Source organism: Argentina silus (genome assembly GCF_951799395.1).
Source record: "Argentina silus genome assembly, chromosome: 19".
NCBI lineage: Eukaryota > Metazoa > Chordata > Actinopteri > Argentiniformes > Argentinidae > Argentina > Argentina silus.
The window spans coordinates 17,191,463-17,214,614 of NC_139673.1; the positions used below are offsets into that span (position 1 = coordinate 17,191,463).

At 44.9% G+C, this 23,152-nt stretch overlaps 2 protein-coding genes across 3 annotated transcripts in view; both read right to left on the minus strand.

Annotated features, from left to right (window-relative positions):
* LOC310819944 (SH2 domain-containing adapter protein D-like) overlaps positions 1-18,512 on the minus strand; it is a 31,829-nt gene extending 13,317 nt beyond the window's left edge. For both annotated transcript variants that reach the window (XM_083691378.1, XM_083691377.1), the window contains exons 1-2: positions 17,854-18,512; positions 446-581 (exon numbers count right to left, since the gene is read on the minus strand). In XM_083691378.1, the coding sequence (XP_083547504.1) occupies positions 446-581; positions 17,854-18,294 (577 nt within the window). In that variant the 5' untranslated portion in view covers positions 18,295-18,512. The remainder of the gene's footprint in view (positions 1-445; positions 582-17,853) is intronic.
* Positions 18,513-19,910: 1,398 nt separating this feature from the next.
* On the minus strand, positions 19,911-22,773 carry LOC310819878 (G2/mitotic-specific cyclin-B1-like; the record flags this gene model as incomplete). Its single annotated transcript, XM_083691282.1, has 7 exons — positions 19,911-20,006; positions 20,427-20,537; positions 20,743-20,892; positions 21,086-21,322; positions 21,545-21,703; positions 22,058-22,246; positions 22,672-22,773. The coding sequence occupies 7 exons, from the start codon at positions 22,771-22,773 to the stop codon at positions 19,911-19,913; spliced, it is 1,044 nt and encodes a 347-aa protein (XP_083547408.1).
* Positions 22,774-23,152: the final 379 nt, after the last annotated feature.

Genomic DNA, 23,152 nt, shown 5'->3' on the forward strand with positions numbered 1-23,152 from the left:
TCCACTGCATCCGTCATGTAGCGTGCCATTGGGCCATCTGACCAAGTTAATCAGCGACCAGCCAACCAGCATATGGTCAAGTAACAGCATGTTAATGAGTTGTCAACAAAGAAACTCATTCATATGCAGCCATGATAAAGGTAGAGATACACAACACATGACCAGACAAGTAACCTGCGATTATCTGGAGGCTGAAGGTGAACAGGAGTTAAAGCCTAATAAGTAGACACGAGGGATTCGAAGGCTAGGGGAACAATATAATAACCATATACGTCATGGAGCAGTCACTATTATCCAAAGCAACTTTTAATACAACGAGTGCATTCATTTACTGTACATACGGTCCCAGCGGGTATCGAACCCACAACCTAAGCGTCTCTAATGCCATGCTTGACCCACTGAGCCCAACAGGACCACTGTGGGATAAGCAGACACCTGATCTTACCTGCCATCATCTTCTGGGCCTCATACGGCTCCATGTAGCCATCGTTCTCTGTCGTCACTTTCTCGGCAGGCGCTCCCTGCGTCCCCCCGGCTTGTTCCGCATCGAAGGGGTCCGCATAGTCCTCCAGGATAATGAGCTAGGGAGAAGGGAGGAGGAAGGGAAGGAAGGAGGGAGAGAGGGGGGGAGAGAATGAGAACACAAAATAATTATTGCTGCTCTGTTTAACAGCACAAAACATTCAGGAGTGGAGGGAGTTGCATAGGGGAGACGATGGAACGGGCCTAGTCTGGAGGAGAAGTAGTGGGAGGGGAGATGATCTCCTTATCCTTCATCTATCCAGGTTAGTCGCATTGAGACAGCTCTTTCCAGAGAGACCTGGTTAATAACAGATGACGATGATGATCATGAGAGATGCTGTCGGCCAAGGAACATGACCATGTGATCTTCTCCACACATCACAACATCCATTCAGAAGACAGAAAAGAGAAATAGCTGGCTACATAAACGCTGCTCCTCTTCCTCCGCACGCCTCAGTGCACCGCTGCCTGGTCTTCAAGACCTAGCACTCCCTGCTATGGCTACATCTAATTATATAATCACAAACTCTTGACAGGGCCTGTATTTTCAAAGAGCAAGGACAGAAAAAGAGGACAGACCACAACTGGTAAACTGTCTTAACAGAAACAATTTGGCAGAGTTAGAGGAAGGCTGGCTGTATGCCGTGGCTAATTGCAAGTCTTGGTCTTTTACTGAGAATTTCGAGCAGAAGGTGGCAATTAAGTGGAGATCCTGAGCTCCCAGAAATAAAGCCAACTCTTAGGGGAACAGAATTACTGTCCACACTTGCAGCATCTCCAAGCAAATTCATTTCCTGAGGCTAAAAAAAAAAAAAGAAATTGCCCCCCTTCACACACAGCATTGTTTTCTAAAAGTAAAGATGTAAACTTGGGGAGAGAAATGAGGAGCTGTCGCTTCTCCTCCATCTGCCATGTTGGACACTGGATCCAAAGAGAGGCTGACCGGAGGGGATTTGGAATGGCTGCTAACAGGCGGTGGAGATGGCCTGTCTGCTGCTGGGGACTCCAGAGAATAGACAATAGTGGCGGTGGCAATCAGTCAGTCAAGTCAGTCCACCCAGCGGGCAGACAGACAGGCTGGAGGGGCCTCCGGTCCAAATACTGGAAAAGAACTTAATAGAGCCCTACCCTGATAAAATACACACATATTCACACACACATGCACGCACACTCACACAAACAGTCTCACACCCCCACACACACGAAAATGTAGTTTATTGGCACTACACCCTACTATGAGTCATATGTTAGCAGGAATGGATTTGGTTTCAGCTCATCACTCATCTAGTGGACAGCGCTAGGCCAGTCCGGGGGTGGACCAGGCTGCCTGCACCTCTTAGCTTAACCAGCTCTTCTTAAGAACCACCACAGTCCATCCTCTCCTCCACACCCTTCTTTCCAGAAACACAGCCCACACAGGCCACCCCGAGAGGGCCCTAAAGACACACCTGCCAAGCCCTCCCTGGAGGTCCTAGCTTAGCCTAGGGGAATCCAGGCATGCACCCAGTAGTATCTAAAGCATTTCCCCTGACAGGACATCACCTGGGAAAGCACAAGCCTTCCTGTTCTGGTGCAGTTTTTGTATTACCTTACGAGGTGGTAAGATATATACGAAACGGAAACCTGTCAAAGCAGCATAGTATTAAAGAGTGAAAAGTTCACCTCAGATTAGTTGCAATGCACAAGGAAAGAGGAGCTTATGATCTTACAGAGTGAAGGTGGCAGGTATAGGCTGGAACTGATCTCTCACACAATGTGGATATTCTGCCCCAGGCAGGTTTTAAGAAGCACATTAAATGTGCTTAAGCCTGGCTACTGTGTGTTAAACACTTTAGCTGTACCTTCTTCGCTTTCTCCATCTGTTTTGGGGAAAATAACTAGGACTGGTTTTGCCACAGTGTAATTATGGGTTCCTCCTCTGTTTTGCTTCTGTGACTTTAAAAAGGGGAGGTTAACATCCAACACAAACACTCTCTGGGTTTGTTTTGGTACCACAAATATAATATCTCTCTCACAACTTCAATTAAATTCAGCCATTCAGGTTACAAAGTAATGTTCCTGTCCCCTGTCCCTGACACAGAGCTATTCACTGGGACAAATGGCAAGTTTCCCCTCGCACCTTGTTGCATGGAAACAGAGCAATCAATCACCTTGACGTCTGTGTGTCTGTCTGTCAACCATGGTACAGACACGCAACCCAAACCAGATCATAAGTAATCCTGACCAAAACAAGAGATGAATCACCTAAAATGGCAGCCAAAGTATATGGCCAGAGGACTGGCTACATCGTCTGACTGAACACATCATGTGGATGAACCTCAGTGCAGGAAGCTAGCCAACTAGACAGACACATCCAGTATGTATGTGTAGGTTAGCCGTTAGTGTGTGTGTGTGTGGCAAACATAGTAGAGAGAAAAGGTAGAGAAAGCCAGGTAATTTAGAGAAACTACAAAATGAGTAGCAAGCCTGGGAACCAATACCTTCTGTAGTCTAGTGTGTGTGTGTGTGTTTGTGTGTGTCTGTGTCCCACAACCTCTTCCCCCATTCAACACCTTTCACTGGTAGTGCTGGCACAAATGGTTTTCAGTTAATGGTGTTAAGCGCTGTGCCCACATACTTTAAATGACGGCTTGTCATCAAACATGGAAGACAAAAACTGATTTATATATGAAACGGACTGGAAAGGAACAAAACAATAATCAAGCCAGGAGTATATTTAGCCCTGCTCTTGTTCTCTCAATCATTTCTCACAATCTCCCACTGAAAGCTCTTTTTAACACCTGGTAATGTCCCTGCTCTGGAGAGGCAGAGTGAGAGTGCAATTCTACTTGTCCTCCGTGTGTGTGTGTTTGTGTGTGTGTGTGTGTGTGTGTGCACGCTTTCTGCACCCGCCGCCTCTCCATGCCTGACTGACATGTCTCACCACACAGTTCCATTTTCATATAAGAAAATTCAATTTAAAACCATTCATTTCAATGTGTTGACAGGCATTTACCAGTCAAAGATTTCAAAACATATACATGTACACATTCTAAATAATTCATTTTTCTGAGGAAACTGAATTTTGGATACAAGGAAAGTAACCTAATGAATCCAATGAAAGCAGAAGTTCACAGTTAGGACTTGGGTGTTTACTTTCCCTTCGGGCCATGAACCACATGTAGACCTAACCACCAGTATTTGGGAGGAGGAAGTCAATTAGCCCATGTGTTCCTCTGTGCGTGTGTGTTCCTGTGTGTGTGTGTGTGTGTGTGTGTGCGCTCGTGCGTGCGTGTGCCCCTCCTTGCCACACAGCACTAATGAGTAGACAGCAGGAGGAGCAGGGGAACATGGAGAGAGAGAGGGGTCCTGCCAGAGACCATGATGCTGCCTGGGGACACACCATCTGCCCGCTGGCATGCCAGGGTGTGTGAGGACCGCAGCCAAGCCGCATTTTATCATTAAAGTCAAATTCACCCACAGTGCAACACTGCAGCACCTAGCCGCCTTCTCTCTGTATATGTGAGCCTTTCTAACCAGGGATGTAAGCTGTGAGATCCTCACTAAGCAACTCTTAGTAGGCTTAGTACACGTCCCCTGGATGTAGAACATACCACTACTCTGCTCAGACATCCAGCCTGACTGAGAGAAATAGTCCCAATCAGACTGCTTGAAATCCATTGCAGCTCTGAGGGAATAAAGTCAATTTCAAATCAGGCTGAGGCTGAGCCTAGCGAAAGCATTAGCCAAGGAGGGAAGGTGTAACAGGCACCTGCCATTTTGTCTTGGCATTCCATCCACAGGGCTCCGAGACGGGAGCTTCTGGGATTACAATTCAATTGGAGGCTCCAGTCCTACATTAGAGCTGTGAAAATATCCACTAAAATGGAGAGTGAACGGATCGAGTGGTCCATTATCAGAGCAGGGGCCGTACAAAGCTGAACACTCAAAGCGTCCAACTTTATTTAAATTTTTATCAATTTGAGTGCATGGTTCCATTCCATCTCTGATATTTTCAGAAGCCAAATCAAAGCCCTCAAGCCATATGAAACTACTAAATACTATAAACATAACAGCTTGGTAATAATATTAAGTAATGTTAGAAGCACCAGATAAATACCCCCCCCCACACACACACAGACAGACAGACAGACGGACAAATTTGACAGCCAGGCTCTCTTGTCAGCCAGCTGAGTGGCCACCTGAATGATTGGGGACGGAACTATGACAGCAATGTCACAGCTGGCCCAGAAACGATGAGGGGTGTCAGAGCCACTGGGGGCTGGCTGATGAGACCTCTCTCTCTCTCTCTCCCTGTGAGACCATCACAAGAGCCGGCATGCTAGAGAAAGAGGGAGGAGGAGGAGGAGGAGGAGGAATGGAGGGAATGAGAGTCGAAAAAAAAAAAAAAGCACTGACGTTTGTGATTTATGTCGCACGCCACGGGGGGATTTCAGCCACTGATAACCTAATAGGACTCAGGGCTTAGCAGCTCGATTGCATTAGGGCGCTTCAAAAGGCCCTTTCTTTCTGCTGCTGTTGCTCTTTTGTTCTTACGTTTACAAAAACCGGCTATCAGGACTAATGAAGGAGAGAGAGGGGGATATGGAGGAGAGGAGAGGGTAAGGGAGGAAGAAAAGGAGAGAAGAGAGGAGACAAGACACTTCTCTCTACATCTGCTACCATTTTCTCAAACAAACTCTGGGAGTAGAACTGAGCAGGTTGCCCAGCATATGTTTGCTCCCCTATTTAGACAGATAAACATTTATTTAAAAGAGAAACACAGCGCCGTGGTAACAGCAGATACGCAGCCGACTGATAACAGCTCCAACTTATCTTGACTGACTGTATAAATGAAAACACGATAAATGCACTTAGCTTCAGTCAACCGGAGCGAACATGAAATGCCCCCACAAGGCATGAATTCACTTAAGCAGAACCGATTGCAAACCCCTGTGTTGACACAATGCAGCCGCTATCAATAAGATACTTGTGCGATTCAAAGACGTGGGAGTAAATGTGGTTAGGATTCAGTGAAATCTTATTGTGAGGCCCGATTCTAGCCGAGTTGTATTCCTCACTTGTGAGGCCGCTGGATAAGGGCTGGGGGCTCAAAGTCAAAAGCACCCATTCTACAAAAGACTGAATAGGAGGTAGCTTTCCCACAATGCACCGTTGACATTGATTAAACTTTATTAAAATGAATTCTAAGGGACATTGTTGGTTGTTGGGGGAATCAGCCAGTGGCTCTATGGACCAAAACAAGGGTGGGCCAGCCAGCACTGAATACCTACTTAAAAAATTAGGGAAGGTAGCAAATCAAATCATGATGCTTTCCCTCTTCTATGAGGTCACATCTATCAATCAGCCACAAGCGATTGAAGCTCGAGCAACAGCTAAGAGGAAGAGCACTACTCAGTAAGTCAACACAATCATATTTGTCCTCAGGTGAATTAATTTGTCAGCTTTGCTTTTAGCCTCATCAAAAGGCTCTCAAGCTTAATGTTCCAAGGTGAAAGCATGTCGCTTCTCTCAGAAAGAATAAAAAAAACGAAAGAAAATGTAAATAGCGGGTTGCGCAGCTCGACCTGAGGGGGGAACAATTTAGAGATAAAAGCAAATTAAGCGTTGAAGAACCTGTTCTCCTGTAAGATTATACATAATTAGCATACGATGTGCTAGTAATGACACACAATTTTTTTTTTTTTTATATAATTTGAACCTCCTTCCCTAACATTGCCCTACCCTGCATTTCTTCAATCATAGATACTTTGATTTAAGAGTTTATGGTGAGAGGACTAACTGTGGTCCTCTGTGGCTCAGTTGATAGAGCATGGCGCTAACAACGCTTAGGTTTTGGGTTTGATTCCCGTTGGGACCATATATACTGAAAAATGTATGCACTCACTGCAATGTAAGTCGCTTTGGATAAAAGCGTCAGCTAAATGGCATATATTATATATTATCTTAACTCCTACAGCATCTCCCTTCTTTGCTCTCCAACGTGTTCATGTTCCTCCAGTCATCATTCTCACATGCGTCTTTCAAGAAGACATCTGCGCTGTTCAAAGTGCAGCTCACACTTTTCCACGTTGACTTATTTATTAGCTGCTCCTTTAAGATTCAAGACCACATTAAAAAACTTGCTTCTTTCAGATCTCTGGGCTGTCGCCCATGTGGGGTGGCTTTTTCGCACGCCACGCCACACCAGCCGGGGGGAAAGCCCCTGGGTCGCTTTTTTTTGGGGGGGGGGGGGGCACATGGGGAAGTGATTTAGTCTGTCACTGATCATAGGTTTGCACGGGAACACTTCTAGCAGACGTATAGCGGTGGTGACACTCATGGCGTGTAACATGAGTCTGTGTTTAAGGGTGAAAACATCAGAGATGGATAATAAAAAAGGGGAGAACACAAAAGGACAGGACTTGCGCCATTTCGCCATGAAAGGAAGAGGTACATTACACAGCTGCATTGCGGCTGCTCTCCTACACGTGTGAGGGGGATATGCCTCAGAGGCTCATGTGACAGCTTCTAAATGAGGCTGAGAATGGCCTATCACAGTCGCGGGACCAGGATCACTGCACACGTCCGGTCCTCACAGTAGTCGCTTCCCCCACACGCCGGGCCTGGGCAGCCCAAGTCAGAACTACTGTAGGCCCTGTTTGAATACTCTTTAAATGCCCCCTCCCTCCCATCCTTCCTTGAAAAGAAATCTCTGATCTGACACGAAGCAGAGTGGAAAAGCTTGCTTTGACCCATCACATCATGTTAGGTTAGAGTTACATCAAAAGAAGGGAGGAAGTGAAGGATGTATTTTAAAAGTATTGGATCAGGGCCCAAATCCGGACCACAGGTAACGCAGGGTTCAGATGAAAGATTACCTCTTCAGCGGATAATCTTGGGCCTCATATCTGCTCAAGATAATCACACATCTAGCTTTCAACGGAGGACGGAGAACTGGATTTTCAGCTCTGAACAACACATGATTCCGTATCAGAATCTGCCAAAAATGTTGTCGTGCTGGGATAAAACGTGTAGAGAGATACACAATAGAACTAGTGTTTGTGCTAGCCAGTATCGTCTTTACGACTACATTCCAGCGTTTGTCTCTGTCCATCCCCAGAGTTTCACAAGGTGACACTCAAGGTTGCGAGTCTCTGCTCTTGACAATGCCATATGGATCCTCCAAATGTAACAGGGAAGATGTTGTGTGTGTTGTTTCTTCATCATTATGTTGTGCATTTTCTTTTTTTCCCCAGAGCCCTTTCTATTCTCAATCCAAAACCAGAGTGACACAAAGACATTGCATAACAGTGTGCCAAAAGGCAGACAGCACAAACAGGACATGGAGAAGCACTTTGGGCCTGACTACTCCCTGCGCCTGTCCTCATAGGTGTTCCTCTACTTCCAGTCTAATACAACCAACCTCTGCCAAAAGCCTCAAGGGCACTGGTTCTCCATCTCCCATGTCTCAGAGGAGTTCCTGTACTCTTTCTTTCCTCTATTACCCCCTTTCATTTGCCAGTCATCCTTTTTTTTTTTTTATCCCCTTTTCACTCTCAGTCTCATACACACTCAAGCGTGACAAAGTCCTAACTTCTCTCCAGGGTCCCCCTCTGTGGCACACCCATACACACACACACTCAGTCCCTTAACTGGAGGGTAAACCACCAGATTAAGTTGCTCTTAATATGCAACAGATATTCAAGATTAAGCACTTGAGGATACGCTTGACAAAATCCAATTTCCTTTCTCTGCCCTCTCTCCCGATGAAATAGATTTATTACCCCTTGAATTTAAGAAAGAGGGAGTAGTGTGTGAGGTGTGTGATGGAATGGTTGTGTTGGACTTATAGAGGCTGCATAAAAGGCTATGCAGACACACACACACACACACACACCTGAGACGCACACAAAGCCACAGTATGGTTTGTCGACTGCTTAAGTCTTCAAGTTTGGGGTCTGTGAATTACTGAGATGGGAGAAAAACAACCTGGACACAGGACATAAACAAAAGCCAGGGTAATTTGGTGTTGAGGATGACTTGATTGCGGTCGGAAGCGTTGTGGCCTCAGATAGCCTTTGTGTGTTGAGTGTGTGTACAAAGGCACCAGCACATCAAAACCCCAGAGCACAGAGACTGACAATAGAGCAGCAAGGCAGCGCAGAGGCAGGGTGGAGTCTCATATCACACAGCCCCATCGCCTACGGGGTTTTCCACCTCTCCCAGCAGGAGAGGGAGGGGAGAGGGAGAGGGAGAGGGAGGGGAGAGGCTGACTTCACGACAGCCTGAGTGGAGTAAGACTCCCACTAGAACACGCCTGAGCCATGTGCTAATACCGTACCGTATGTCACAATCCAAGTGTAGATTGCTCAAGTTGAAACAGGAAGGAATATGAATCCCTGGTTATATTTTGACAGAGGATGCCAGACCAGAGTCAACACAGTTAGCACTCCCAGAATGCTCCTCGTGGGGCGAGTGTGGACTTGCCCAGTCAAAAGGGAATGTCACCAAGTTGTAAACACTTCCTGTCAGGAAGGGAGCACTTCCTTAATCCTGGAGCAACCCTCTTGTTCCTTATTTTCCACCAAACAAAAGCAGACAGTGGCCTGGTTTCTTTACCTTTGGTCCAATCACTCCCTGAGCAATGTTCAGCATGTGGCTAAACTATACCATATACATGTATAGTCTCAACGTAAAAGAATCAGATCACTTAAAATCAAACAAGCCACATGCAGGATAGTTTTAAACACCACTCTGGTGTATTCAGGAATACATTAAGATAGATAACACTGACTGACTGCATGCATGCATGCATGCCATATGTAATAGCCATGAAAGACCAGTAGGTGGGAGAAAGACCAAGGTTAAATCTCTTATCAACTATGTAGCACGCGCACACACACGCGCGCCCGTACACGTACACGCACAGGCTGTAGTGGGCCTGACCCCCACTGAGTGTAGAGTCAGCCTCTACAGGCCCCAGCGACTCAGTGAGCCCAGATAACAGGGTAGCTCCGCTGACCAGGGCCATAACCTGAAAGAGCTCCACTCTGCCTCCTGAAGAGTAAATACAAAAACAGCACAGCTAGCCTCTGATCTGCCTCCATAACACCACCGGATAATTCCTATGTTCCTGACACCAGAGGTCAGAAAGAAACCCAGGGCCTCTTCTAGGAAGAGCCAAAATGCCCAACTATGTGGGTAAAGCACAGTCGTGCGTACTCAGTGATGAGAGCAGCCGTCCTACTGTTACCAGAGAGAGAGGGCGAGAGAGGGGTGGTTAAAAATAAAACATCCATGCTTCATGCTGTTCTGTTTGTGCCCTGGATGGCTGCATGGCATGGAATGAAACCTCAGGGCTCAAGGTTTCCTTTTAATCAGTGCGTGACGATGTGCCTCCCCGCCAGGGCTCCCCTTACAGGCCCGATGACACACTGTCATTAAACAAAACAGTGCCATGTGTCGCCGTGCGACGTTCCTGGCTGACAGAATTGCTAGCTTAGCATACAAGCTAACTGTGACATATTGGGTTGCCTCAGCCTGTGCAGCTGGAGAGCTAGAGAAAATACACAGCATTTAGCCGCTAAACTAGAAGGCTAGGCTACACCTCTTTAAACTGAGGAAGAGAGAGAGAAAAAAGTAAACAATTGGCCACAATTTCCATTCTCTAAAGACTATAATTTTCAGGCACACGTGGGGGTTATTCATAAAATTTGTGTCAACAAGTTCAATTTAACACTTTAACGTACATATTGTTCTTGCTACAGTCAGTCTGTGTTCTGTGATTAGGCATATCAATAGATCAAAATCACGTTTCAAAAACCTGAAATTGACTTTTGAAATGTTGTCATTAAAAGGTAGACTCTGGGATATGTCATCAATGGGAAAAGAGCGGGGCAACGCTACCAGAGATGATTTCAAAACAGAGACGATCAAGAAACGAGAGGAGGCGATCAAATCTGGCACGCATATTACAACAGTGCACATGCGCCAACGTCTAATGAGTGCCTGCACCATTGGTCACATCTTTACTACAAATATCTTTGGTAAAAGTTGCTGTGACTTCTTGGCATGACATCATAACCCAGAGTCTATCTTTAACAAATAGCCACATACAGTACACTACAGTACACAGTCCACACCAGGGGAGGCTGGTGGAGTTAGAAATCAGAGGACGGCTCATTGTAATGCATGGAATGGAATAAGGAATGGTATCAAACACACGTGAGCCCACACGTAACCCAGATTTCTACCTCCCTGGTCCGCACCCATCCATACAGTACATGAGCCAAGTAACATCCTTGGTAAGAGAGAGGCACATTTCAAAGCTGAATTCTGTCCTCATGTTTATGTCATTCCACCCTGTCATCCTGTTTGTCATCTCCCCTAGGATGACATCATCATCCTGAGCCAGAGGTGGGGCGTAAATAAAGTAAGCTGGTTTGGCATTGGACCAGCAAAGCACTGAGTTCCTTCCTCCCAATGTGGTCTTCCAGGATTCCTGCCTGGGTCAGAGGAATGTAGAGGGCAGATCCTCACTGATTCCCTGTGCAGCTGCTATGGGCAGTAAATGGTAAATACTCTTTATTAGGAACACTATACTAAGACTGGGTAGGACCTCCCTTTGCTCTCAAAACAGCCTCAATTCATTGTGGCATTGATTCCACAAGATGTTGGAAACATTCCTTTGAGATTCTGGTCCATGATGACATGATTGTGCCACGCAATTCCTGCAGATTTTTCAGGGGCACTTTCAAGCTATGAATCTCTCGTTCTACCACATCCCAAAGGTGTTCTATTGGATTCAGATCCAGTGACTGGGAAGGCCACTGAAGAACACTGAACTCATTGTCATGTTCATGAAACCAGTTTGAGACGACTTTTGCTTTGTGACATGGTGCATTATAATGCTGGAAGTAGCCATTAGAAGATGGGTAAATTGTGGCCATGAAAGGATGCACATGGTCAGCAACAATAATCAAATAGGCTGTGGCATTCAAGCGATGACTGAATGGGCCCATTGATTGGTATTAACAGGCCCAAAGTGTGCCAAGAAAACATTCCCCACACCAATACACCACCTCCACCATGAGAAGGTGTACTGGTGTTCCTAATAAAGTGTTAAATGAGTGTATGCCTAGTGGACCTAGAAATTCTTGGTACGTGAAGTCCCAAGTGTTGTTGGTAGAAAAATAGCTTGAACAAAGTGGTTGGGATACCTCAAATAGTTATTAGTATGCATTCTTGGACACCTCAGTGAACAGTGAACTGATGATTGACATCAAGCACCAAACCGTCATACCTACTTCAGTTCAAGGGATATCTTGGGCTAAGGCAATCATAGACCAGACTCGAGCTATAATCATTGAGCAGTGTTTCCATAGCAACCAAGGACCACTGGTTGTGGGAGACCAATTATCATAATTGTGGGGGGAAAAATGTATACATTGTCTCAAGAATCATACCTAGTGTGCACACTATTACAATAAATGTTGCTTTAAATCGTCAATTCAAAACGTGTGTGGTTTTGTTCCAGATATAGTATTCAGAAACTATAACATACAACAACCAAAAGTGTCCTGGAAATATATACTCTGTGGTCTGAAACTAAACTACTGGCAAGAGAGACGAGTCATGTGTCCATATGTTATAAAAAGGACTTTCGTATACTCTGAACATATAATAAACATCAATAAAATAGTGGTTTATGGCCTTAACACAGAGGCTGTATGACAAACTCTGTGTGCTCTCTGCTCTGTTTACATTTGTACCTCATTCTGTGTTTGCAGACTTCTGATACCGAGTTAACATTCAAACTGCCACAGGTGTTTCATTTGAAATGACTCTCTCTTACATTGGGCAATAACGAAGCAAAAACACTTTTCTGAGGCAATATTTGACATACTCTCTGTACGTGGCGATCTACCTCAACTAACCTCTATTTGTTTGAGGTGGGAATAGAAGGGCACTTCCTGCTAAACTAGCCATCAACCCTGTCAGCTTTCATCTGATACAGTACTCAAACAGGTACAGGACTGCTCTCAAAGAGATACCCACACAACACATGATTGATTCCGCGGTGCGCAGGGAGGTCAGGGACCCAGCTAGGTAATGTTTACATCTGACATTTTCTCCTATCACTACCAGAGCTCTGAGCACAGAGTAGAAGTACAAAGAGTTAGCAGGATGCGCTAATCACATTCCCCCTGTCTGGAATGCCAGGGCAAAAGGCTTTCAAGAAAAAGGGCTTTTAGATTGTGGTGGTGGGGAATGAGGCTGAGGAAAGTTCAGGCCATCCACCGGCGCGGCAGAGGCAGCTAATCTGCAGGCCAGTCAAACTGCCCTGATTTACCCCCACACTGGGGGACTGCAGATCAGACCTGTAGTTGGAAGGAAACTGCAGTAATTCTGTCAAGCAACACAAACAATACGCCTACGGCATACCGCAGCTGAGGAATCCAATTCAATCAGACTGTAAAACACCATAAATCCTAAAACATCCAAACAGATTGAACATAAAACAAAAAGAAGCCTAGTGAGGCTGTTGATGTCTATTCCATGGAAATGAAAGAACGTCAAACCAAACCCCCACGCACTGTTGAGGGGCACTCCAAACCTAATTACACACAACTGTCCCTTCAAGGACTCTCGCGAAACAACACCTGATTGGCTCCCAGCGCCTCCTCTTGATTCCATTATCAGAAGTGTGATCAAGGTTGCCGTGGTGAGGAGGCAGCTGATGCCCACTTGTAGCATTCATCTCAATCAGATGGGGGGGGGGGGGGGGGCGACACATTGTCAAATGGACATATAAAATAGAGAGGGGTTGTGTGTATGGAGAGAGAGAGAGAGAGAGAGAGAGAGGGAGGGAGGGAGGGAAGAAGATTTGGGGTGAAACAACAAGTCAGACGGGAATATGTCCCCTTAGATGTAGATGCATCACTACCCTCAAGGCCCTTTTTGGTTGTCATCACCTTGGGGAGTATAGGGAAGAAACAATGGCTAACACAGCGAAGGACACAATCACTTTACATGCTTGAACCACCACTCCTGGCTTTAGTATTCTGGTGGCGGTGATATGCGAAACAAGGAGCTATTAAAAGGTATACGGAAAACGAGGAAATAACCATGAAAGAAATCTGTCAAATCGAATGTCTCGGTCGGCTGTATGGCAGGCAGCAGTCTATGTTTATGATCAAAATGCTCGCCTCTATAGATAGATATGTACCGTACAGAAAACTGGCTTACAGACTTAGAGTCCTCCTAGGCTGAGGCAGTGGCCTGGCTAGAACACCACTGCACAGGGCCACTGCATCAAGGGCAGAGCAACCCTTAAAGGAGTGCTTCACTCAAAAAACATTCAGAGTATGTCTCGTCAGTCCACCATATGCATGATCCAATCATGTCATTGGTTTGTGCATACAAGCCTCATGGCTATCCTAATGATAAGCCGACATCATGGCTTCGTTCAGATGATACAGAAAATGAAACCTTTTTCCTTTCCTCGTGACTTTTCCTTGACCTTCCTCATATACTTTTTCCTCACGAGGTCAAGGAAAAGCTACAAGGACAAGAAGGTTTGTAGACAATCCGAATACAGCCGATGACGCACTTTGTGTCAACGCAACCTCATTTCCAGGAAGTAAATAGAATTGATGGTGGACTGATGAGAAAGACACATGAAATTGTTTTCAGAGTAAAGTACTCCTTTAAAGTTTATGAATTCAAAAGGGGCCACATCTGTATACCGCAGATGGCAACATGATGTCACTACGGGACTGCGGTAGTTTGTAGTTTATGCACTATTGCCTTTTGTTGACACATTATCAAGTCTGGCCCGTCATCACTTTCACGTGTCCTTGAGAAGTTTGTGCTGAGCAGGTGGATGAGGAGCGGGAGAGACAAGGTCTTTAATTAGCTTGACGGCAGGCAGGATAGTAATAGATCATCTCCCTCTACCCACTCTACCTTGAAGGTCCCGTCATTATAAACTAAACACACAACACATTAAAACCCCCCGACAACAATCAAGCCAGTGCTCTCACCTGGTCTCTCCTACGTGCTCGTCATAACATAGAGCTTCTGTCAGCATGGACCTAAACAGCCCCTATCCCAGCTCCTTAGGGTCTCATGTAATCACCATACATTAAAATCATCTTGCATGAACTGAGCACCTTGTGGGTGTTTTTTCTCCCCACATCAACCATTTGAATAGAATGAAAGCACTTTGAAGAGATGAGATTAAGCTAAACACTAGACGCTGCTATTGGCAGCCCAGGCATTAGGTAGGCAGTTATATAATTAGCATCCACTGGTCAAGTAATTATAACATCAATGCAGGCTTGCGCTGTAACAAGACGATGCTGGTGTGGTCCTCTCCCCCTCTCTCTCTCTCTCTCTACTTAGCATTTTGCACTAAGCCTGAGCTAGCACAATTGACCAGGTAATGAAGTTTCTGTTAAGCTACAGTATCCATGCCCAGCTGACACTTGCTGTGTGTGTGTGTGTGTGTGTGTGTGTGTGTGTGCATGCATGTGTGTGTGTACTTCAAATTGCTTGCGTTTTTATGCTTAACTCATGTGTGACATTCTCGCATACCATCCCTCCTTTCCTCAACTTTACCAGTTGACTGAGTCTCTGCAATCTTCTTACAGATTACTTACTGCAACAAATATCTTAATTACTCGGTGGAAAACCACGTTATGATATCAGACTGGTCGTTTCGAAAGGCAGCATTATGAAACATGAAACAACATGACATACTCCAGGCCCTGTCAACACCTCTCAACACCTCTGTAGAGAGACATGCCCCCGTTAAACAGAAACCAGTCTAAAAGCACCTTCTCACAGCTCACAGAAAGGGCGTGCAGAGAAGTGGTGCTCTACTCTCCCTTCCAGATGAAACATTGAACTTTCATTTAACTTGTTAAAATTAAGTATGTGTGCATGTGCGTGTGTGTCATCTTGTCAGATTAGTTCTAGGAGGCTACAAGTATTAAAGAAATCCTCACCATGACAACCTCCAAATCTGGGAAAAATTAGGCCATCTGTCTCAGAAAAAAACTCCACAACAAACACACATCTCTTAGGTTAGAGTGAGTTTTTACTGTTCGCTGAGCCTGCTGTTCATATTGTGTAGGTGGTTATTCTAGAAGAGGAGCACATGCATCAACTGGATAATTAACAACAGGTATTTATTTAAAATGTTTGTTTTGTAACAAATGAATTCACTTTGTTTAGATGTCTTTATAACATCAACGTCAGTTGTACATCACAGCAGACCTTGAGTCTAGACAACAGCCCCTTCTGGAACATTACCTCAGTCTGTCGGATGTGGGAGCAGTTTTAAGGTTGACGTCTGGTGTTGCTTGGTGACCAAACTCTCTCAAGGGTGCCTTTTCTTTATTGCATTACAGCCCCCTCCCCATCTGGGCAACAAGTTATCTGTTGTACTAAACAAAAAAAGATCCAGTCCAAGCAAAAACAGACTAATGCCATGCCTAATTGACTACTGAGATCCAAATAAGCCCCAATTAACAGGAGACAGCAGTAATCTTTTTAATTAGCTTAACAGCAGCAGTTGCACAGAGAAAATGGCGAGTGCTTAGTTTTCCATTGTTTTAATCTTGATGGGTAGGTCTGGGACGTGATCTATCATCAAATTCAACAAGAGGAGGACAAGCAGCACACAACTTAAACTTTGTTATAAATTCTATCATATTTAAAATAAAGACAGATTTTCAAAAACACCATTCTCCACAATTGGCATATTAGGCTCCTAAATGTCCATGCTTGTTCAGATGGCCTCTGACAAGCTCAATGAATATTCCCCAAAAATCATTTTAATTGTGTCATGTTTAAATGTATGAAGTTAGGCCCAACATGTGTTCTCCTGTGGAATGGCACTCTCAAGATAGAACGAGTACACTCGACAGGCCGCACCTCACCACAGGAGGCGTGGAGGGCAAACCAGGGAAAGAGGAAGTAACCTTAACATTTCATAAATTAACTGATAACACTTCACACCACAGTAGTTTGTGTATGTGAATATGGGTTTGGCTGGGGTTCACATCTTGCTACACTACTATAATCTTGTCTGACGTAGTAGCTCGTTGAGTAAACACATACCTGGCGCTGGTGATTAGCTAGTGTGTCAGCAGAGTATATGGGAGTTATGCGGCAAGGGTGTGGGCAGCATTGGGCAATACTGCTGCTCTCCTTCTCATAGTCAGACTCATGCTTCTCCTGGGTCCTCCCCTACAAGAGCTTGTGTGCAAGGATAGGCACGTACATTCCTGAGCAGAATCACACTCTTCACACATCCTTAACCTCACTGACATTGAATGTCTCAAGTTTCTTCAAATGAACCAACACACAGTGTGTAGGCTATGAATTCCTAAAGAGCCCTGCTTGGCAGTGCACTTTAAGGCAAGGCACATGGTGTAGATGAGCATTCTTGCCATCTGTCTCCACATTCCCCCTCTGCTGATGGGAACTAAATAACCCCCTCAGGGAGTAAAGATAGGACCTCATTACAGAAGAGGAGATGTTTCATAGTGAGCAGCACAGAGTAGTTGAGGTTGTACTTGAATGAGAGATAACTTCAGGAGCACACACATGCGCGCACATACGCACGCACACGCACACACACACACACACACACACACACACAGGATCCAACAAGTCAGAGAAACACGTTTGTTGGTGGCTCAGAGTTTTTACACATTTCATGAGAGAGGATTTAATTTGAATTTAAATGGTATTGTGAATATTATAACAGACCTTCTGTTTATTGATGACTTACAATTTCACATGGAGGAAATGTGACCTAGAACATTTGGAACTTCATAAATAAATAAATTAGGCAGATTGCTTGTAGGCCTACATTATCTGCCTTTCAAGATCATAACTTTTTTCCATGATGGTTTATCCCTGAATATATATATGTTCAATGTAATCAATGTATGTGTGGACAGTCCCAGTTTGTTAAACAGAGAGAGACGTGTGGCTGTCTGTCTGCATGTCTGTCTACACGGATCTATAGCCGTTGCAGAACACCTGAAATAACTAGTTCTGCCGGTTTTAACGATTAATTCCCTGTTTGAATAAGCGCCGCAACAGTCAATTCATTTAGTTGGAATCAAGCTAAATATTTCTAGTGTGCAAATGCCTTTCACTCCTATGCGTAATGCCTGTATCACATGTTAGTCTCTTGGCATCAGTTATTAGGTAAGCACCTTCATTATTGAACCTGCAAGTAGCCTATAATTAACTTCAGAGAATAAAAAGTAGGTTACATTGACTTGTAGTTGCACATGCTGCGTGGTGTACAGGCCTACTTTGACTTACCTTTTCTTGTTTATTCTCATTTTCTGAAGGGGGAGAAGTGGGAGATTTAACGCTCCCTAGAGCAACAGCTTGGGCTGCTAGAATGACGCTGCCCGGAGCAGAGTTGTTTTTTTCGATTGTTTCCACCTTTATGAGCCGGTGCTTTGGTGACACATACTTTATGTCCGGCGACCCCACAGCGCTCAGGCAAGTTCCAAACGAAATATTTCCGCCTCCCTCGTACGGATCTTCGAAGTCCAGTTCCTTTTGTAGTTTGTAAGCAGCAAGAATGTCCGGCTGAGCGGGGCTCGGATAGTGAGATGTGGCCCCGGAGCTTGGTTGTTGGTAGCCAGGCGTACAAGGCACAGCGGCGTGACAATGTCTGTAGTCCGGCTTCGGGGGCGCCGGAGGTGGTGCTTTGGTAGTTTTGAATCCTAGGTGTTCCTTGAACCATCTGGCCATGCTGCCAGTGCATTGCTCAAAACTCAATTTAGATATTTAGTTCCACCTTTCTTGCCAATGTCCTACCCTTTATGTGAGCTTTGAGATCCTCGGCTCACCTCGTACTGGGTTCCGAGTGTCTCCTCAGTTCCCTCTGCGTCCAGGAACCCTGCGCCGACCAAGAGAGCGCAGACAGGCACTTTCTGATCTCCCGCAACTCTGACACTGCCGCTCTGACAGCCGACTGTTTTCTGCGCTGAGTGCCTGCTAAGCAACATGGGAGAGCGCTTTTGCAAGTGAAGAGTGCGCTCCCCTTTCCCATTACCTGAGAACATTCACTGCCACCTACCGGACTTCTGTTAATACATGTTTAAAAAAACATTTAAGTCGTTTCATGTTGATATAGCAGCCTAAAATAATGTAGTCTTGTATCTCATAGATATTCAGTGGGGTATTATATACAGGCAATTGACACCGTTATTGTTGAAGGGTAACAGCACAGAGGGTGACAGAAGCCTTGACTAGCTGCCTGTGCATGGGTGTTCTCTAGCTTAAATTAACGGTTGATTATGTGGATGAAAGCAACTGCCCTGAATTTTAGTAAACCCAACAATGGCCAATTAAAGAAGTTGGTCAGTTAAAGAATACAACCAGCCTACTCTTTGTAGGCTGTCAGTTAGTGTCCATTTGGTCCAAGTCCAAGGTTAGATGCTACTATAGGCGTAGGCTACAGTCATGAGGACTCGAGGGTAAAATGTCTACTCTTTTTAGTCCAGACTGCCTCAATCTCCAGAAGATTTGATTGCAAATCACATTGCAAATGACCAGTGAAGAGGCACGTAGGTGCACGCACTCCGATGGCCCCCACCACCACGACAAATCCCAAAGCACACTGTATAATACAACTTCATCTAAAGCATCTGACTGCATAGTGCATCCCTGAATGAAAACAGCTAATTGCTTATTCAACACCAGGATGGAGAGAGAAAAATCAATTTAATGAATACCATCGAGAGAAAAAAAACAGTATTTAATGAAAACTGAATCACATTATCTGGGAGTGAGGAGAGAGCGAGGAGACAGATAGATACACAGACCAAGACAGACAGAAATCTCACACAGAGACCTTGGGATCATGTGGTAAACCCTAATTGACTTTGCAATCAGAGGGCAGACAAAAGTCCCATTTCCCTTACATGGAAACGCACAAGAGCAACACAGCCCAAGGGCAGCAGCGGTAGCTTTTTATGAAGCAATATTTCTTTTTAATAACTCCACATCCCCCTGCAAGGAGCGTGATGTGGAGCAAGGAGTTTAACCCTGGCAAGCCCCTGGGAGTGGCAACTGCATGCACTGAAGATTAAATACAAAAACCTATTTTCTTGGCTGAAATCATGTTATGCACTTGGAGGGTGTGGAGTAATTCCCTTCATCCCATCCAATCCCCCCTTTCACTTTGTTCCACCCTCAATGTGTTTTAACACCCTGATGCACATATGCTGCTTAGAGTTTCCCCATCACCCTCACCACAATAAGTAATCTTGCTTTATAAAAAGAACTGAGAAATGGATATGAAAAATAACTTTATTTAAAAAGTTTAAAAAGTGTTTAAAAAAACATGGGGAATGTAATTTCAGTCAAGAACAATGAGAGGACAGTTCCTGAATGCAGAAGTTCACTCTGGGGCTAGTTGGGACACAGCTGACTCGGATATCATACTTGTGCTTGATTGCCTGCAAAAAAAAAAAAAAAAGGGAAAAGGATGTCAGTTAAGTAGAACTGCTCTGGAACATAAGGTGTAGTCTGTCTTGTATTCCTCGCATCCTCACTACCTTTTCAAAACGCATTGGAAAAGATCCAAGCTTCCTCCCGTTAGATATTCTCTTCCAATCCTTTTTGAAAAGTAAGCAAGGAGAGGATGCGATAAATAGGAGGCCATAGCAGTGATATTGTACCAATTGATCATTAATTTGATCAAATTAATGAAGTGGACAGGTGACCAAACAAAACAGCACTTAGGAACATGTGTATTGTATGCAATGCAAGCATTCTTAGTGCTCCAACAGGTGGCCCAAGGCAGGAAGCACCATATCGTTTAGCATGTTCTGGCCTTTAAATCACTGGGCTAAAAGTCATGTTAGGGCTGGGCTCACCAACAGTTTGAAGCTGCCATCCCTCAAGCCATCCAGCATTTTGGCAATGCGTGCCATCACAGTAAGTAAGGAGTCCTCTGTGTAACCAGTGTAGTGCTGCAGGGCTGGGGTCTAGGGTGCAAACAATGCACAATTCAGTCAACTGCCCTGTGCAACAAACCCATTGAACCCCTACCATGTGTCACTGTCTACAAATCAAAATGAGTTTGTCTATGGTATTCAAATGCTTATGAAATAAAATGGCTTTCAATGCAGTGTTAGTTTGTTACGTTTTACGAGCAAGTCGAAATAATAGCTTGAATGTTAAAAAACAAACCCAATCACTGAGAGGAGAGTCATGGAGGAACCTCAGAGACAGCGCTAGAGCTGCAGCAGCAGTGAGCGATGGTGGGTGGTGGACCGAGGCATAGTCCAGGATGGTCAGCTCCATCAGGTACTTTGCCAGTCGATACTCAGTTGACCCAACCTGGGAGAGGAAGGGTTAAACAGGAGACTATAACATACTGGAACTCCTGATCACCAGATAACATGCATTGCAAAACTTGTTTGTATTTTACAATGAAATCAAACAAGCTATGAAGCTAGTGGAGTAAGTGAGCAAAGATCAAGAGGAAGAAGCATAAACAGATGCTGAATAAAGCAATGAGCCAAATCCTCACCTTGGCAACCTTAAGAGCTCTCCTCAGAAAGTGAGATGCGGACGGTCGTCCCAGGTCATAGTTCAGGGCTTTCAGAATGGTTCTCTCCATGCGACAGATCTCATCACAGGAGTATGTGCAGTAGGTCGCATTAACAAAGTCTTCCACCGTTGGGGGATAGATTTCCTCATACTTTCCCGCAATCAGCATTGCAGTAACACCAACTAGTTGCAGAGACTTCCTTGCCACCAGGTTGTCCTAACAGGGTGGTGGAGCAGAGTCAACATGTGAGTTATAATAAAACTGCATGTGTTAGGGGTGGGATTTGAACCTGAATCATCTCCCATTTGGAAGACCCAAACATCTACCATTAGACCAAAAGGATATCCTCAGGTCTCAGGCAGGGCTACCTCACCATGAGAGCATGATTCAAAATGGCATGCTCCGTAGATGCACCAGTCAGAGGAAAACAAACTGTACCTGGAGATAGCGATCAATGACTCCGACGGTCATGAAGAGGGTCTCCTGAACCAATTCAAAATCCCTATGGACTTGGACCAGCCAGTCTATTAGAATACACCGCATCTGACCAGTCACCTTCCTGCCCTCCAGATAACATGGTTTGACAGCCATGGCAACCTGACAGACATGGAGAACAGGAGTTTGTGGTTGCATCCCAATAATCTTCCCTCTATTCCTCACCTCCTCTCTCCGTGCTTCCCTTCCTTCTGAAAAAGCATTGGGGGAGAACATCTAAGGGGAGGAACCTTGGATCTTCTCCTTAAATGCTTTAAAAAAAGAAAAGAAAAAAGAAAGCAAGGAAGGAGGATACGAGGAATGGAGGACAGACAATTGGGACGCAGTTTGTTGCGTGTGGGTCCTGCCTCAAAACATAACGGTTAGTGCAATAAAGGGTATACATCTTTTCAAACTTGCATGAAATTAAATCAAGCTCAGTACAACAGATGACAATAAAGATTAGGACTTGATCACCTCTAGGTTCCTCAGGTGAGCATAAATGTCCTTCACATATTCACTGCACAGATTAGCATCGCCTTCATCTGTAGCGTCCACATCTGGGATGTTGTGGAGCAGGGCATGCGAGGCGGCCTGTGGCATGCACTCCTCGTCCTGAGTGTCCCCTTGACTCTGGGGCATCTCAAGGATCGCTGTAATGGCGACCTAAAGAGCAACAAAATATGAAGACGTAGAGAATTATCTCTGACAACAGTAAAGACGGCTAGAGTTTGTGTAGTTGTACTTCCTGACGAAGGCCATGCTGAAACGCGTCAAAGTTTGTATAGTATTTGTTCTATCCACCACACTAATAAAAGGGATTTTAATGTTACGAAGAGTGCCTTGATCCTCCTTGCTTTTTGATAGCCTCATTACCAGAGAGCACCTTCAATCTACTAAGATACACTCGTATATCCCAGTAGCGCTTCCCCTTCCTCTTTTCTCTATGTGCTAGGGGATAATCTAGAGCACAAAATCCATAGAGGGTCAACTTAGTTGGTCATACTGCACTGACATTGAACCTTTCCATAGATGTAGTGATGCGTATTCTGGCTGCAGCCCAACTCACAAACCCTCTCTCCACACCTCACCTTTATAGCCACCTCAGTGAGGCCCACATTCTCTTTATCCTCCTCTGAAGCAGCATCATCTGACCTTTCCTTTACACTCGGTTTACGTTGAACTGGTTTCATATGAGCAAGAGTTTGTTTCTATGGAAAATGAAAGCAACAAATGATTTAGATGTTGCACTGCAAACAAGACCACAACCACCAGTCAGCATACTGTAGGGTGTAAAATAGATAGAGAAATATTTACATTTCCTGCAACATCTTTGGGCTTATTGTTCAGTTGGTTTGCTGCACTTCCCAAACGCACTCTGGACCTGAGACCATGGCACAAGCAGGTGAAAGGTTTGCCTGGTAAGGTATCTGCATCCTCTGCCTTGCTTCCTTTGGCATGCTTGGTTTGAATCTTCAAAAGAATTGTGCAGCAGTATACAGTAGGCCAGTATTAGCAAATTGCATTTGGTAGCTCATCTAACATTTCTTTAAGCAAAAATACATGAGGCCA